We start from the raw sequence: 13,335 nt of genomic DNA, 5'->3' as shown, positions 1-13,335 counted from the left end.
TTTTTAAAGGAGTCTCTTTGAGACCTTCTGAGTTGGGCCTCTGGTGGAAGTCAGGAAGGTGGAACATAGACTAGAAGACAAGCTGAGACCTGAGAAAACTTCAAAAGTTTCATGTCAACCCTTTAGGAAGTTCCTAGTCCGTCATTGCTCTCACTTTTTTTTTCTTTTCTCACCTTTTTTGTTTTTTCAGTAGGCATACAGCCTAGTGTTGGAGATCGTAATATTTGCCCCTCTCTACCGGTTCCAGAGGTACAGTTGGACATGAACCTAAACCAAAATGGGGGGTTTGGAGGAAGGTAAAAGAGTCCATAAGGAAAGAGCAGCGTGGAGAGGGCAGAGCCAACACCTGAGGAGAGGAACCTGCAGTCGGTCCCTCCCAGGCTGCAGGGGAAACGAGTTTAGCAGGATTTAGCCCTCAAGGATCAACGGCTGTTGCAAAGAGCGGGGGAGGGAAAACATTTGGGTACATCTAAAGAGTAGGGAGGCAAGGGGCAGGGCAGGACTGCAAAGGGAGTGACCGTACAAGCCCGGACCATTGGCGAGTTGCCCGGGGCTTTGGATCCTCAGTGCCCAGACCTACACGAGGTTAATTAGAATATTAAGTGGCTCCGCCCAGAAGCCTTCATCCTGCCCTCCGACCCTGGGGCCCAGCCTAAGGAGGCTCCCGGGGTCGAAGGCCAGAGCAAACTTGGGCCATCGTCTTTTCGCCGCCCGAATCCTCCGGGCCGCCCCAGGGGCAGGGCCAGCCAGGGCTGCCCGCCCAACCCGGCCCGCCGCCTCCTCGGTCGTGGAATTCGCCGGCAGCCCTTAGGCTGCGGGGACAGGTGACCGGACAGCAGCACCCCCTGCCTTGCACGCCCCTTTCGCGGGTCTGACCCGAGGGTTGAGCTGGGTAGCCGAGGGCAATCGACACGCGATTTCGACCTCTCCACCTTCTAAGAGAGGGTCAGTTGGGGGTCTTCCATTCGTCCCTGACAAGATTGGTGCGTTACCGGAGTTTGGCCGCCCCATGTCCCGAAGCCGCTCTGGGACCTGGGTGCAGGTTAGGGCCTCAATACTCTAACTCATTTATCAGCCCCACTTTCGGGGTGCAGGTGGGCCTTGCCCCCTTTTCCCTCGAAGGTCCTGGACGAAGAGGAGCCGTGCCCCAGAACTTCTCTCGGTGCCCAGAGGACTGTTTTACACGGAGCAGAAGCCCAATATTGGATTCAGTGGCAGTACTAGAGTCTGCGGCTTTTATTTTATGAAAGTCTTTAGCTTCTACTCTCTTCCTCCTCCTCCGTCCACGAAACGGTGTACTCTCCCTTTAAGACTAAAATGGTGGCTGGCTACGATCAGGACTCCACTTCCGGTGGGGAGGGGGGCGGGACCCCAGCCCGCTCACGCCGGAAGTGGTTTGCGTTTTCAAGATGGCGACTCCCTATGTAACTGACGAGACCGGCGGTGAGTGCGGGAGGCGCGGAGCCGCTTCTCCCCGGGCTCTCGGGGCAGGGGTTCGGACTTGGAAAGGGGTCTGTGCCCCGCCCATCCCGGGGCCCCTCCTTTGCCCCGCCCTCCGGACCGCCTTCCCCATTCATTCTCTCCTATGGGGTGTCACCTGCGCCCCCTTCTGGTCTCGTGTTTGGGGGTCTCCGCTTCCGGTCACCCAAGCCCTGGGGTCCTCCAGTGCAGGTTCCTGCTCCAGGACCCTCACAGTCCCTTACCTTTTCTTCAGCAGCTGGAGATCTCGTATCTCTTTTGGCTTCTCCAGGCTTGGGAGCTCTTACACTCTCAGTTCCCTCCAATTCCTGCTTTTCTCCTGTTCCCCTCCCCCATCTTTCAGCGGTACCTGCCTTCTGCCCTACCCCAGCCCCATTTTAATTCTTATTCTTGAAGCTGTATCTGTTGAAGACTTCCTCATTGCTTTTATGTAGACTTCCTGCATAATGCTTTTTCCATTCTCTCCCACATCTTCATTGTTGGGTTACTGAGGTTCAGAGGTGTGAATGGAACAGTAACCTAGTATAACTTTAAACTTGAGTTTTCTTTTTGATGGCACCACCTTTCTGTACTTTTCTGGTGGTGATGGTGATAAAAATTGAGGGATCTGAGGTGGAAGAAGGCAAAAAGAGGTGTCTAATGGCCTCTCAAGCCCTCTGACAAGTTCATAGAACCCACTATAAATTCTGCCTAGAGAAGAATTTCCAGCCTGGCTGATTGAGATGAAGTGTCCACTGTGTATGGAGGTTTATGTGTTGAAAACTGAGAGTCAATATTTTCATTTTGGTTTTGTCCCATCCTTATTTCCTCATCTGTAGAAACATGGGCGTAGTGATATCTACCTAGTGACCATTAAATAAGATAGCGTATGTGCAAGCAATTTATAAAATGCTGTGCAAGGCAAGGTGTTAATGTTTTTTGTAGCCTTCACTGTGTATGTGTAGTCTTCTGTAGAAGTGACACTGTGTATACTGTGGTTGGTACATACAGTCTTTTAAAAATGTGCCCTTTATTTGTTGCTTTGCTGCTTTCCATGTTCCTTACATCTCAGTCCACCTCTCCTATGGTATCCTATGGCAAGCCAGGTCTCTCTGCTACTTCTCCTCAGCCTCACATTTCAAAGTGGTACACAGAACTTCTGTTCTCTATTCAGTAGGTCCTTCTTCTACCAGCTCCTTTAATACGTGCTTCGAAAATATTGCTCATCGTCCAGTACACTTTTCTTTATTCTTAACGATTTTCTTTAAACACATATCTTCTGTTCTCTGTGACTATGTAGAAGAGAAGGAATCACACTGCTTTTTTTTCTTTCCCCTACTACTTCCAGATCATTGACCTACCACCGTCACTCTAATCTCTGTGAAGGTATTGCCATGCAGTTAGAGCATTGTCTCTAAAACTTCAGGGCCATCATTTATTGCCCACAAGGACCCAGACCTATTGCATCATACTTTTTTCTCCACTGTTTCTTGCTCTTATTCTCAGTGTCTCCAGCATCTTTGAAATACTGATCTTATAGTTCCTCAGCACAAGACAGTTGACTTTCCTTTGTATTTTTAAAGTAGCTACACGTCAGATCACTACAACCTGGACCTATTACGCTACTTCCCCTTCAGGTGCTCTTTATCACTTTAGCCTCCTTACCAGTTACTCTTTTCACTCCTTCCCATCCACAGATTCCACTTTTTGCCCTTCTGAGGTTCTTAACTTTTCCCATTTCATTGAGTCTACCAGTACCTTCATGACTATCTTTGATGCTGCTCTGCTAGACCTTAGTGACCAGCCACTTTGATACTATCTTCATTGTTTGCTTCATTCATTTTGATCTTCTGTATTTGGCAAGCACTTCTGTTATCTTGAATCATACTCATCACCTATTTTTTTGGCTTCCGTGTCTAGACCACCCACAGCACATGGCTAGTGAAAAAGTGCAAAACCTGTACATTCAGTGTAATATAACTTAGTGTTAACTTCTGCCAAGATCATGGCTTCTCTCAAATTCTTTTTTCTTGGTTTGCTTACATTCTACCATGGCTTTTCCCCAACCTTTTCCAGCACTCTGTGACCTCCCTTTTAATTCCCCCCTCTTGTAGCAGATGTCTTCACTTTCTATTTCATGGAAAAGCAAGGCCTAGCATTTGTTTCTTTCCTGTTCACAGCCCGATTTCTTGAATATCAGGTCTACCCATACTGTTTTCATTTTCTCACTCTTATTTGTCCTTTAGCTTTTTACAGTTTTGTTTCTAGCACCAACCTCTCTCCTTAGTTGCTATTTCCCTTTTCTAATAGATTGGTGAATAACTTTTATTCTTGAATATACTGTCACACCTTAAATTCAATCTGCCCAAAATCAATATCATTTTTTCCTTATTTCGTTAATGGCATCCTCGTCCTAGCCAACCCAAGATCAATTTTTTGTACCATCTCTTTTTAATTTTAAATAGACTTTATTTTTTAGAACAATTTTGGATTTATAGAAAACTTGAGAAAATGATAGACAATTCCCATATATTCAGTTTCCCTTATTATTAACATCTTACATTAGTATGGTACCATTATTGCAGTTAATGAACCAATATTGATGCCATTATTATTGACTAAAGTCCATACATCATTCAGATTTCCTTATATTTTAAAGAATTCATTTTATTTAAAAATTATTTTTATTTATTTTTCAAAAAATTTTTAACGTTTCTTTATTATTAAGAGAGAGAGACAGAGCATGAGCATGGGAGGGGCAGAGAGAGGAGGAGACACAGACTTTGAAGCATGCTCCAGGCTCTGAGCACAGAGCCCGACACGGGGCTTGAACTCAAACGGGGAGATCATGACCTGAGCCAAAGTCGGACGCTCAACCGACTGAGCCACCCAGGCGCCCCTTTTATTTTTATTTTTCTTATTTAAAGAAAATGTTTATTTTGAGAGAGAGAGTGCACCTGTGTGCACACACATGTGTGCACACATAGTGTGTGCAAGCAGGGGAGGGGCAGAGAGGGAGAGAGATGATCCCAAGCTGGCTTCACTCTGTCAGCGCAGAGTTCAACACAAGGCTCTATCCAACAAACCGTGAGATCTGACCTGAGCTGAAATCAAGAGTCAGACACCTAACCGACTGAGTCACCCAGGTGTCCCTATTTATTTTTAGAGCGTGAGCTGGGGAGAGGGGCAGAGGGAAAACGAGAGAATATGAAGCAGGCTCCATACTCAGCACGGAGCCTGATGCGGGGTTCAATCTCAGGACAGTGAGATCATGACCTGAGCTGAAGTCAAGAGTCAGATGCTTAATCGACTGAGCTAGCCAAGTGCCCCAAGATTTTATTTTTAAGTAATTTCTACACCCAACATAGGTCTCAAACTTAACAGCTCTGAGATCAAGAGTTGCATGCTCTTCCCATTGAGCCAGCCAGGTGTCCCAGATTTCCTTAGTTTTTACCTAATTTTTTTTTTTTCTGTTCCAAGATCCCATCCTGGGTACCCTATTACTTTTAGTTCTCATGTCTCCTTAAGCTCCCATTAGCTGTGATAGTTTCTCAGATTTTCCTTGTTTTTGATGAGGAATTTTGAGGAGTGCTAATCAAGTATTTTATAGGATGCCCCTCTATTGGAATTTATCTGATATTTTTCTCATGATTAGATTGGGGTTATGTGTTTTAGGGGACAATCACGAGGAAAAGTGACATTTTCATCATATCAAGGGTACAATATCATAATGTTTTTACTGTTGATATTGACCATGATTGTGGTCACCTGGCTGAAGTCGTATTTGTAAGCTTTCTCCAGTATAAAGTTATCCTTTTTTCCTTCTCTTTTCCATACTATAGTCTTTAGAAGAAAGTGTCTATTCACAGCCTATACTTAAAGAGGGGGAAGTTACATTTCCTTCCTTAAGGATGGAGTATTTACATATGTTATTTGGAATATTTCTGCAGATTTGTCTCTTCTCCATTTATTCAATCATTTACTTATATCAATATGGACTTTGGGTTATAATCTAATACTGTTTATTTTATTGCTCTAAATGTTCCAGCTTTGGACATTGGGAGCTCTTTTAGTTGGCTCTGTGTCCCTTTGACATACCCCCACCAGTGTAGGTTTTTGTTTTTGTTTTTGTTTTTAGCTCTTGTTTACTTTCTTGTGTCTAGAATATGCTCCGGGCTCATCTTTTATCTTTCCTATCCCAGTCCTAGAATCAGACATTTCTCCAAGGAGCCCTTGTTCCTGTTACTGAAGAATAGTATCAAGAAACCAAGATGCGAGCACTAGATATTGTTATATTTGTGGTATCATCTTTTATTCCTCTCTTGTTCCCCATCCTCCACCACATACCAATTGTCAAAATATCATTCTATTCCTACTGCTATTATCCTTATCTCATCTTCAGTACTTGTTAGGTATATGGCCTTGGGGAATTTTTTTTTTAATGTTTATTATTTTTGAGAGAGAGGGAGACACAGAATCCGAAGTGGGCTCCAGGCTCTGAGCTGTCAGTACAGAGCCCGATGTGGGGCTCGAATTCACGGACCACAAGACCATGACCTGAGCCGAAGTCGGACACTTAACCGACTGAGCCACCCAGGTGCCCTGGCAATTTTTTTTGTAAAGAAGGTATTTTATTTATCTGTATATTTATTTGTTTTTGAGTTTGTTTATTTTGAGAGAGAGAAAAAGAGAGAGGGGGTGGGGAGAGGCAGAGAGAGAGGGACTGAGGATTTGAAGCAGACTCTGCGCTGAGAGCAGAGAGCCCAATGTGGAGCTCGAACTCACGAAGTGTGAGATCATGACCTGGGTGGAAGTCTGACACTTAACCAACTGAGCCACTCAGGCACCCCAGGCCTTGGGAATTTTAAGACTTGGGAAACTAAGCCTTAGTTTTCTCATCAATGAATTCAGAGTAATGACTCCTACAACATAGGATTATTGAGAGAATTAAAATTTAAATGAAATAATGTATATGTTTGGCACATAGAAAGTGCCTGGCAAATAGTTCTGTAATAATTACTGTTATGTAAGGATTATTATATGGATTAGAAGAGATAAATGCAAAATATCAAGCATAGTACTTGGGTCATTCTGCATGCCTGATCAAATTCCATTTTCCTTTATCCTGCAAATATTTCTGTGACCTCCTAAATACTTGTCCTGTCTCCAGTCTCTCTCTGTTCCAGTTCATTTGGCACACTGTTGCCAGATTACTGTTCCTTAAGTATAGATTTACTTATGTAATATTTGCTCAATATAATTCATCCACCCAGAGTCTACTGTTTACTTTGGCACATATCTTTCTGATCTTTATTTTTTCTGTACATTTTTAAAACGTTTTTGAATTTGATGGTATATACACCTACATTTTGCCTATTCATTTAACCTTATGACATAAATATTTTTTCTTGTTATTAAAAACTCTAAATATTTTTTAAAATATTGGCAGAGTTTTACTGTTTGGGCATGTACCCTCTCATGTTTCATCTGTCAGTGGACTTTTATTTTTTAATTTTTTTAAGTTTATTTATTTATTTTGAGAGAGTGGGGGAGGGGCAGAGAGAGACAGAGAGAGAGAGAGGGAGAGTGAGAAGGAGAATCCTAAGCAGGCTCTGTGCTGTCATCACAGAGCCTGATGTGGGACTTGAACTCACAAACTGTGAGATCATGACCTCAGCCGAAGCCACGAGTCAGACACTCAACTGACTGAGCCACCCAGGTGCCTCTGTTACTGGGCTTTTAGATTGTTTCCAGAATTTTTGTTACAAGAACTCCATGAACATTTTTGTGCATAAATTTTTGCCTGCATTTAAGTCATTTTCTTAGGATTGAGTTCCCAGAAGTAGAATTACTGGGTTGGGGGGGTTCAAACATTTATTTATTTATTAATTCATGTTGATTGTAGCTAACTTAGAAAATGTTTTTGTAAGTAGTATAAAATAGAAGTCACATGCATGCTTGGAAATTCCAGAACCCAAAGATAACTACAGTTACACTTCTTTTTAGTTTTTCTGTCTGTGTACATATGTAGCATATCTATATTTTACATAATTGGGATCATACCAAATGGCTCTGTTTCCCAAAATATGATTCTCAGAATGCTTAGTAGTCTTGTGAGATGTACTGCAAAATAAGTAAACACAAAATAACAAAATAAAAATAAGGTTCCTTTGGTCAAATAAATTTGGGAAATACTGTGGATCACATTCCTATTGTGGATACTCACACGAATAAGAACACATTAACTCCTCATTTAAGTCCTGCCAATAAGAACAAATTTTCTTTTTCTTTCTTTCTTTCTTTCTTTCTTTCTTTCTTTCTTTCTTTCTTTCTTTCCTTCTTCCTTCCTTCCTTCCTTCCTTCCTTCCTTCCTCCTTCCCTCCCTCCCTTCCCTTCCTCTTTCTTTTCCTTTTCTTTCTTTCTTTCTTTCTTTCTTTCTTTCTTTCTTTCTTTCTTTCTTTCTTTCTTTCTCTCTTTCTTTCTAAGAGAGAGAGAGAGGGAGAGCACAAGCAGGGGAGGAGGGACAGAGAGAGGAAGAAAATCCCAAGCAGGTTCTTTGCTGTCAGCACAGAGCCTGACAGCTCAATCCCATGAGCTGTGGGATCGTGACCTGAGCTGAGATCAAGAGTTGATGCTTAACCAACTGAGCCACCCGGGTGCCCCCCTTTTTTTCTATGTTTAACCCAGAAGTGCCCACTTATTTAACAATTTTTTTGGGTAACTCTTGTTACTATCTTATGGAAGTGTTTTCCATAAGTGTCTTGTATAACAAAAGCTTTGGGAAATGCTGGTAAAAGATAGGATTACCTTATGTTATCTTTCTATGTTAAGCCAAATTGCTTTCTAAAGACTTTTACGACCAATAATATATGACTATGCTGGTTTAACCACATCTTTGACTGCATTGCTATTATCATCTCCAAAAATTCTACTACTTTGACAGATGAAAATTATATTTTATATTTATATTTTCTTTATTAGTATGGTTGGCCTTTTTTGTATTTTTTTGTTTGTTTATAACACAGTATGCAATAACAGTGTAAAATGCACAACGTTTGGAACAAACCTACAGCCTGGGTTTGAATTCTGCAGTTTGCTGACTTTGTAACTTTGGGCAGGCTATTAAATTTCTCATCATCTCTAAAACTAGAATAATCCAGGGGCACCTGGGTGGCTCAGTCAGTTAAGCATATGACTCTTGGTTTCAGCTCAGGTCATGATCTCACAGTTTGTGAGTTCAAGCCCCACACCGGGCTCTGTGATGACAGCATGGAACCTGCTTGGGATTCTCTCCCTTTCTCTCTCTCTTTCAGAATAAATAAATAAATTTTATTAAAACTAGAATAATCCTTCATGGAGATATGAAAGTGAAATAAGTCATGTATATAAACACAGCCCTGTCCTGAGCATTAAGGAGGCACACAATGGTAGCTGCTACTCTCTTTTTGGAATTGACTGTGAAATTCACATATGTACCATTAGCTTAGATACTACTCTTTAATATGAGCACAAACCACTTTTCAGTATAGTATCACCACATACTAGGTCTCTTTATAACTCCCAGTGAAACTGGACTATGTAGTATAAGGTGGAATAGTATTGTGCATTTGTGGTCTTGGACATATATTTAACTTCTTGAAGACTCTTGACCTCAGCTAGAGATGGTAATACCTACCCATTGTCTAGATTCAATAAGGTAATGTATGTAAAGTTCTTATTGCAATGTAGATACTTATTAATAAATGCTCTTTCCTAACTGTTCTCAGCATACTGTGAGTTTTCCACTGCTATGATTTTATTTGTTGTTACTCTTAGAAGGCCCTTTCCCTTCCTTTCTCTGTCTGCAGAAATATCAGCCACTGATTTGTTACTGTTATTGTTACTACTTCTACCTAGTATTTAATGTCAAATCCCTAAGATTTTCTTGATTTTCTGTTACCTTCCCCCATCAAACAGGATGTGATTATTTATTCTCTTGAAATTTGTTACCAGTATGTATCAGTCTCTTAAGATACCTAAGACATTTATATTTTTGTTTTATTCTTTGTTTGCCTAACTTGCCTACCCTTCTCCTTACTTAGACTGTAAATTTCTTGAAAGTAGGGACCATTTTACTCAATCTTGATAATCCTTGTATCACTTAGTAGGGTACTTGTGTCCTAGGAGGCTTCCAGTGTTTATTACATTTCATTAATTTGTACTTTTCTGAGGCTATATTCTTGGAGATAACTAGAAAATGCAAATCGCCAACATCAGTATCTTTTTCTTCTCAGTTCTCCTTTTCCTTAATCTCTGTGCACTATTCAATACTATTTACCACCTGCCCTTAAAACTCTTTTGGTCTTCATGGCATAACACTCTCCTGGTTCTTTTCCAGAATTATTATTTTCTGTTGCTGCCGACACCTTTTCCTTGTTGAGGAAGATGATCATGACTGTTTTTCCAGGCTCATTCCTCCAAATTGGATCTTCTCTTTCTATATTGTCTCTAGGTGTTAGAAACCACATCCAGGCATTATAATAATTGTTGGCCCTGAGATCACCCCTAGGCTCAGCTCTGTCTTGTAGATCTCCTTTCTTATTTGAGCAGGTCCCAGGGATTCAACACACCTTTAACAGTCACTTCCATATAACCCCTTAGAGTTCTCCCAGCAAGCCTTGCTTGCTGTCCTGTCTCTTCACTGTCTTCCTGCCACCCCTGAAAACAAGGCCCTTTACAGTTTAAGGCAACAGATTAAGGATTACCAAATAGCAAATGTGAGAAAGTAAGTTTACCAAGTTCTTATAACAATCTCTAATCTGTAGTTTCTGACTTTCCCAAGGGGGTTACCTGAAAATCCTGATATTCTGCCCTTGTTTTTTATTTCTATGGGTAGGAATCTCCAAACCACTCCCTTCTTTTTTTACTTTACCTTTGGATACTGTGAAGTCAAGAGAATGGAACCAAGAGAACATAAAATAGATGCTTCTTTGTGACAGTTGGCTGTTTGGATCGCAGGGCTTCCAGTTAGGATGGCCATTCAAGAAACTTCTGACCTGTTTTTCCTCATTTTCCATCTTTATTAATCTTAAGTCTTCAGCTATAATCTTTGTGCATTTTTCTTAAATATGTTTCTAGTATTGTCCTTTTCTCCTTAATTTCACGTAAGACACTGCCTGTCTAGAATTGAATTAGTTATTTTCACGAAGTTGTCATCTTCTCTGGACTTCGTGTGTGTTTTTTTTTTAAATTCCAGTATAATTAACATACAGTGTTATATTAGTTTCAGGTGTTGGGCTTTCTTCATATCAGTGATTTTTATTCTCTAAATTTTGCACATTCAAGAGTGATATTGTAATTATTTATTTGTGTTCTTATTTATTACCTTTGTTCGTCACTAGAATGTATGCTACAAAAAGGCAAGACCATTTTCTTTATTCATTGTTGTATCCCTAGCTCCTGTTACAGTGCCTGGCACAACACCCAAGTGGCTCAATAAACATTTAAAATCCATGTGTGAAGAAATATTATTACCATATGCCCTATTTACCCACAGGTATGTTGTGAAAATAAGAGCATACATGTGCAAAGCACCAGATCAAACCCACGGTGGCACTGTTTCAATTATTTCGTCTAATTCAAATCTTGGCAGTCAAATCTCAATAGTCTTCAAGTCTGTTGACTTGTTCTTCACAATGAATTTCTCTTTCATTTTCCTTTCAATACCCACAGAGACCATCTAAATCAGTTTTTCTCTATTTTAGCTATTTTCATTTTTTCTACCTTTAGTTTATATTACACATTTTGAGGTTAATCTGAAAGCATTGCTTTGAGCATATCATCTGTATTCTGTTTTTGGCCTTCAGTGCTCTTCTACGGTCTGAAGCTTAAGTCCAAACTCCAGAGAAGATTGGTTACTTTTCATATTCTGACTAATTTACTTCTAGTGTCTTTGCCCATTACATGTGCTTTTTGCCCAGAATATTCTAGGTTCTTGCTCTCTAATATGATACTTAAATTTACTTACTTATTTAAAATATTTTTTAAAGATTTTACTTATTTATTTTTTAATATTTATCTTTAATATTTATTTTTTGAGAGAGAGAGAGAATACAAGTGGGGGGAGGGGCAGAGAGAGAGACGGAGAAAGAATCCCAAGTAGATTCTGCACTGTCAGTGCAAAGCCTGACATGGGGCTCAAATCCATGAACAGTGATATCATGACCTGAGCTGAAACTAAGAATTGGATGCTCAACCAACTGAGCCATCCAGGTGCCCATAAAGATTTTATTTTATTTTTTTAAAGTTTATTTATTTTGAGAGAGCACGGGGAAAGGGTAAAGAGGAAGGGAGGGAGAGAGAGAATCCCAAGCAGGCTCTGCACTGTCAGTATGGAGCCTGATGTGGGGCTTGAACCTTGAGATCATGACCTGAGGTGAAGTCGGAGGCTGAACTGACTGAGCCACCCAGGGGTCCTGAAAATGTTATTTTTAAGTATTCTCTTAATCTCTACACCCAATGTGGGGCTTGAATTTACAACCCTGAGATCAAGAGTCACACGCTCTACCAACCAAGCCAGCCAGGAACCCCTATTTATTTATTAATTTGACTTAATTACAGTCTTCTATGCGCCAGGCCCTTTGCTTCAGAGATCAAAGACAAAGTCCCAGTGCTCAAGGAAGTACACAATTATGTTAAACATCAGAGCATGATAAAGGCCAAAACAGGTGTTGTATACAAAGGGCCTGGGGTGGGAAGGAGGAACTGAATTGGAGTTTATACTTGAACTTGACCTTTAAAGACCAACAGGAATTAACTAAGATAAGAATCAAGGAAAGCCTGTTCCAGGCCAAAGGAAGCAAAAGCAAAAAGGCATAGAAAATAGAGACACAGGTCTGGTGAGATTTGTGAGTATTTCAGTCAGCTGGAGCAGAGTGTGAGTGACTAGTAGCTGAGAGGATTGGCCTTTTGTGTGTAGTCCTGTCCTCCATGTAAATACCCTGAGGACAATAAGAATCCAGAAAGAATTTTTAGCAGGGTCCTGACTAGTCTCATTTGTCCCTTTGCGTATATTGTCCCATATTCCTGAAATACTTCCCTTTCTTTTCTTGTAACCACACTCCCCACCTCCACCTGTCTAAATCCTGCTTATCTTCCAAAGATTACAACAGATCTGTGTCTTCCACAAAATCTTTATAATAATTACCAGGTCAAAAGTATTTTCACTCTCATTGTGTACCCATTCTCCAACCCATTCAGGTTTGAAACCTAAAATTAGATCTTTTTTTAAGATTTTATTAAAAATTTTTCTTTTAATGTTTTAATTTTTGAGAGCAAGAGAAAGAGACGGAGTGTGAGCGGGGGAGGGGCAGAGAGAGAGGGAGACAAGAGAGAGGGAGACACAGAATCTGAAGCAGGTTCCAGGCTCTGAGCTGTCGGCGCGGGCCGGACGCGGGGACAGAACTCGTGAACCTCGAGATCATGACTTGAGCTGAAGTTGGACGCTTAACCGACTGAGCCACCCAGGTGCCCCTAAAGATTTTATTTTTAATGGGACGCCTGGGTGGCTCAGTCGGTTAAGTGTCCAGCGCTTGGTTTTGACTCAGATCATGATCTCATGGTTCTTGAGATTGAGCCCAACATCAGGCTCAACGCTCAGTGTGGAGCCTGCTTGGGATTCTCTCTCTCTGTGCCCCTCCCTTGCTAGTTCATGCTCTCTTTCTCTCAAATAAACAAAGATTTAAAAATATGCATAACATTTAATAATTGAAATCATAGTATATTTATATAATTTCATTATGGTTTACATTATGTCACATTACATGATTTAAAATTTTATTATCATTTTTAAGAATTATATCCTGTCAGGGCGCCTGGGTGGCTCAGTCGGTTGAGCGT

At 40.9% G+C, this 13,335-nt stretch overlaps 1 protein-coding gene across 1 annotated transcript in view; it reads left to right on the top strand.

The window, feature by feature from the left end:
* Nucleotides 1–650: 650 nt before the first annotated feature.
* Nucleotides 651–13,335, top strand: part of PYM1 (PYM homolog 1, exon junction complex associated factor) — a 19,368-nt gene continuing 6,683 nt past the window's right edge. The window contains exon 1 of the mRNA XM_049625718.1: nt 651–1,443. Within this exon, the coding sequence (XP_049481675.1) occupies nt 1,410–1,443 (34 nt within the window). The 5' untranslated portion in view covers nt 651–1,409. The remainder of the gene's footprint in view (nt 1,444–13,335) is intronic.

Source organism: Panthera uncia, chromosome B4, assembly GCF_023721935.1.
Source record: "Panthera uncia isolate 11264 chromosome B4, Puncia_PCG_1.0, whole genome shotgun sequence".
In the NCBI taxonomy this organism is placed as follows: domain Eukaryota; kingdom Metazoa; phylum Chordata; class Mammalia; order Carnivora; family Felidae; genus Panthera; species Panthera uncia.
Note: the sequence above shows the minus strand (reverse complement) of the source record. Positions and strands in the feature narration are given on the sequence as shown.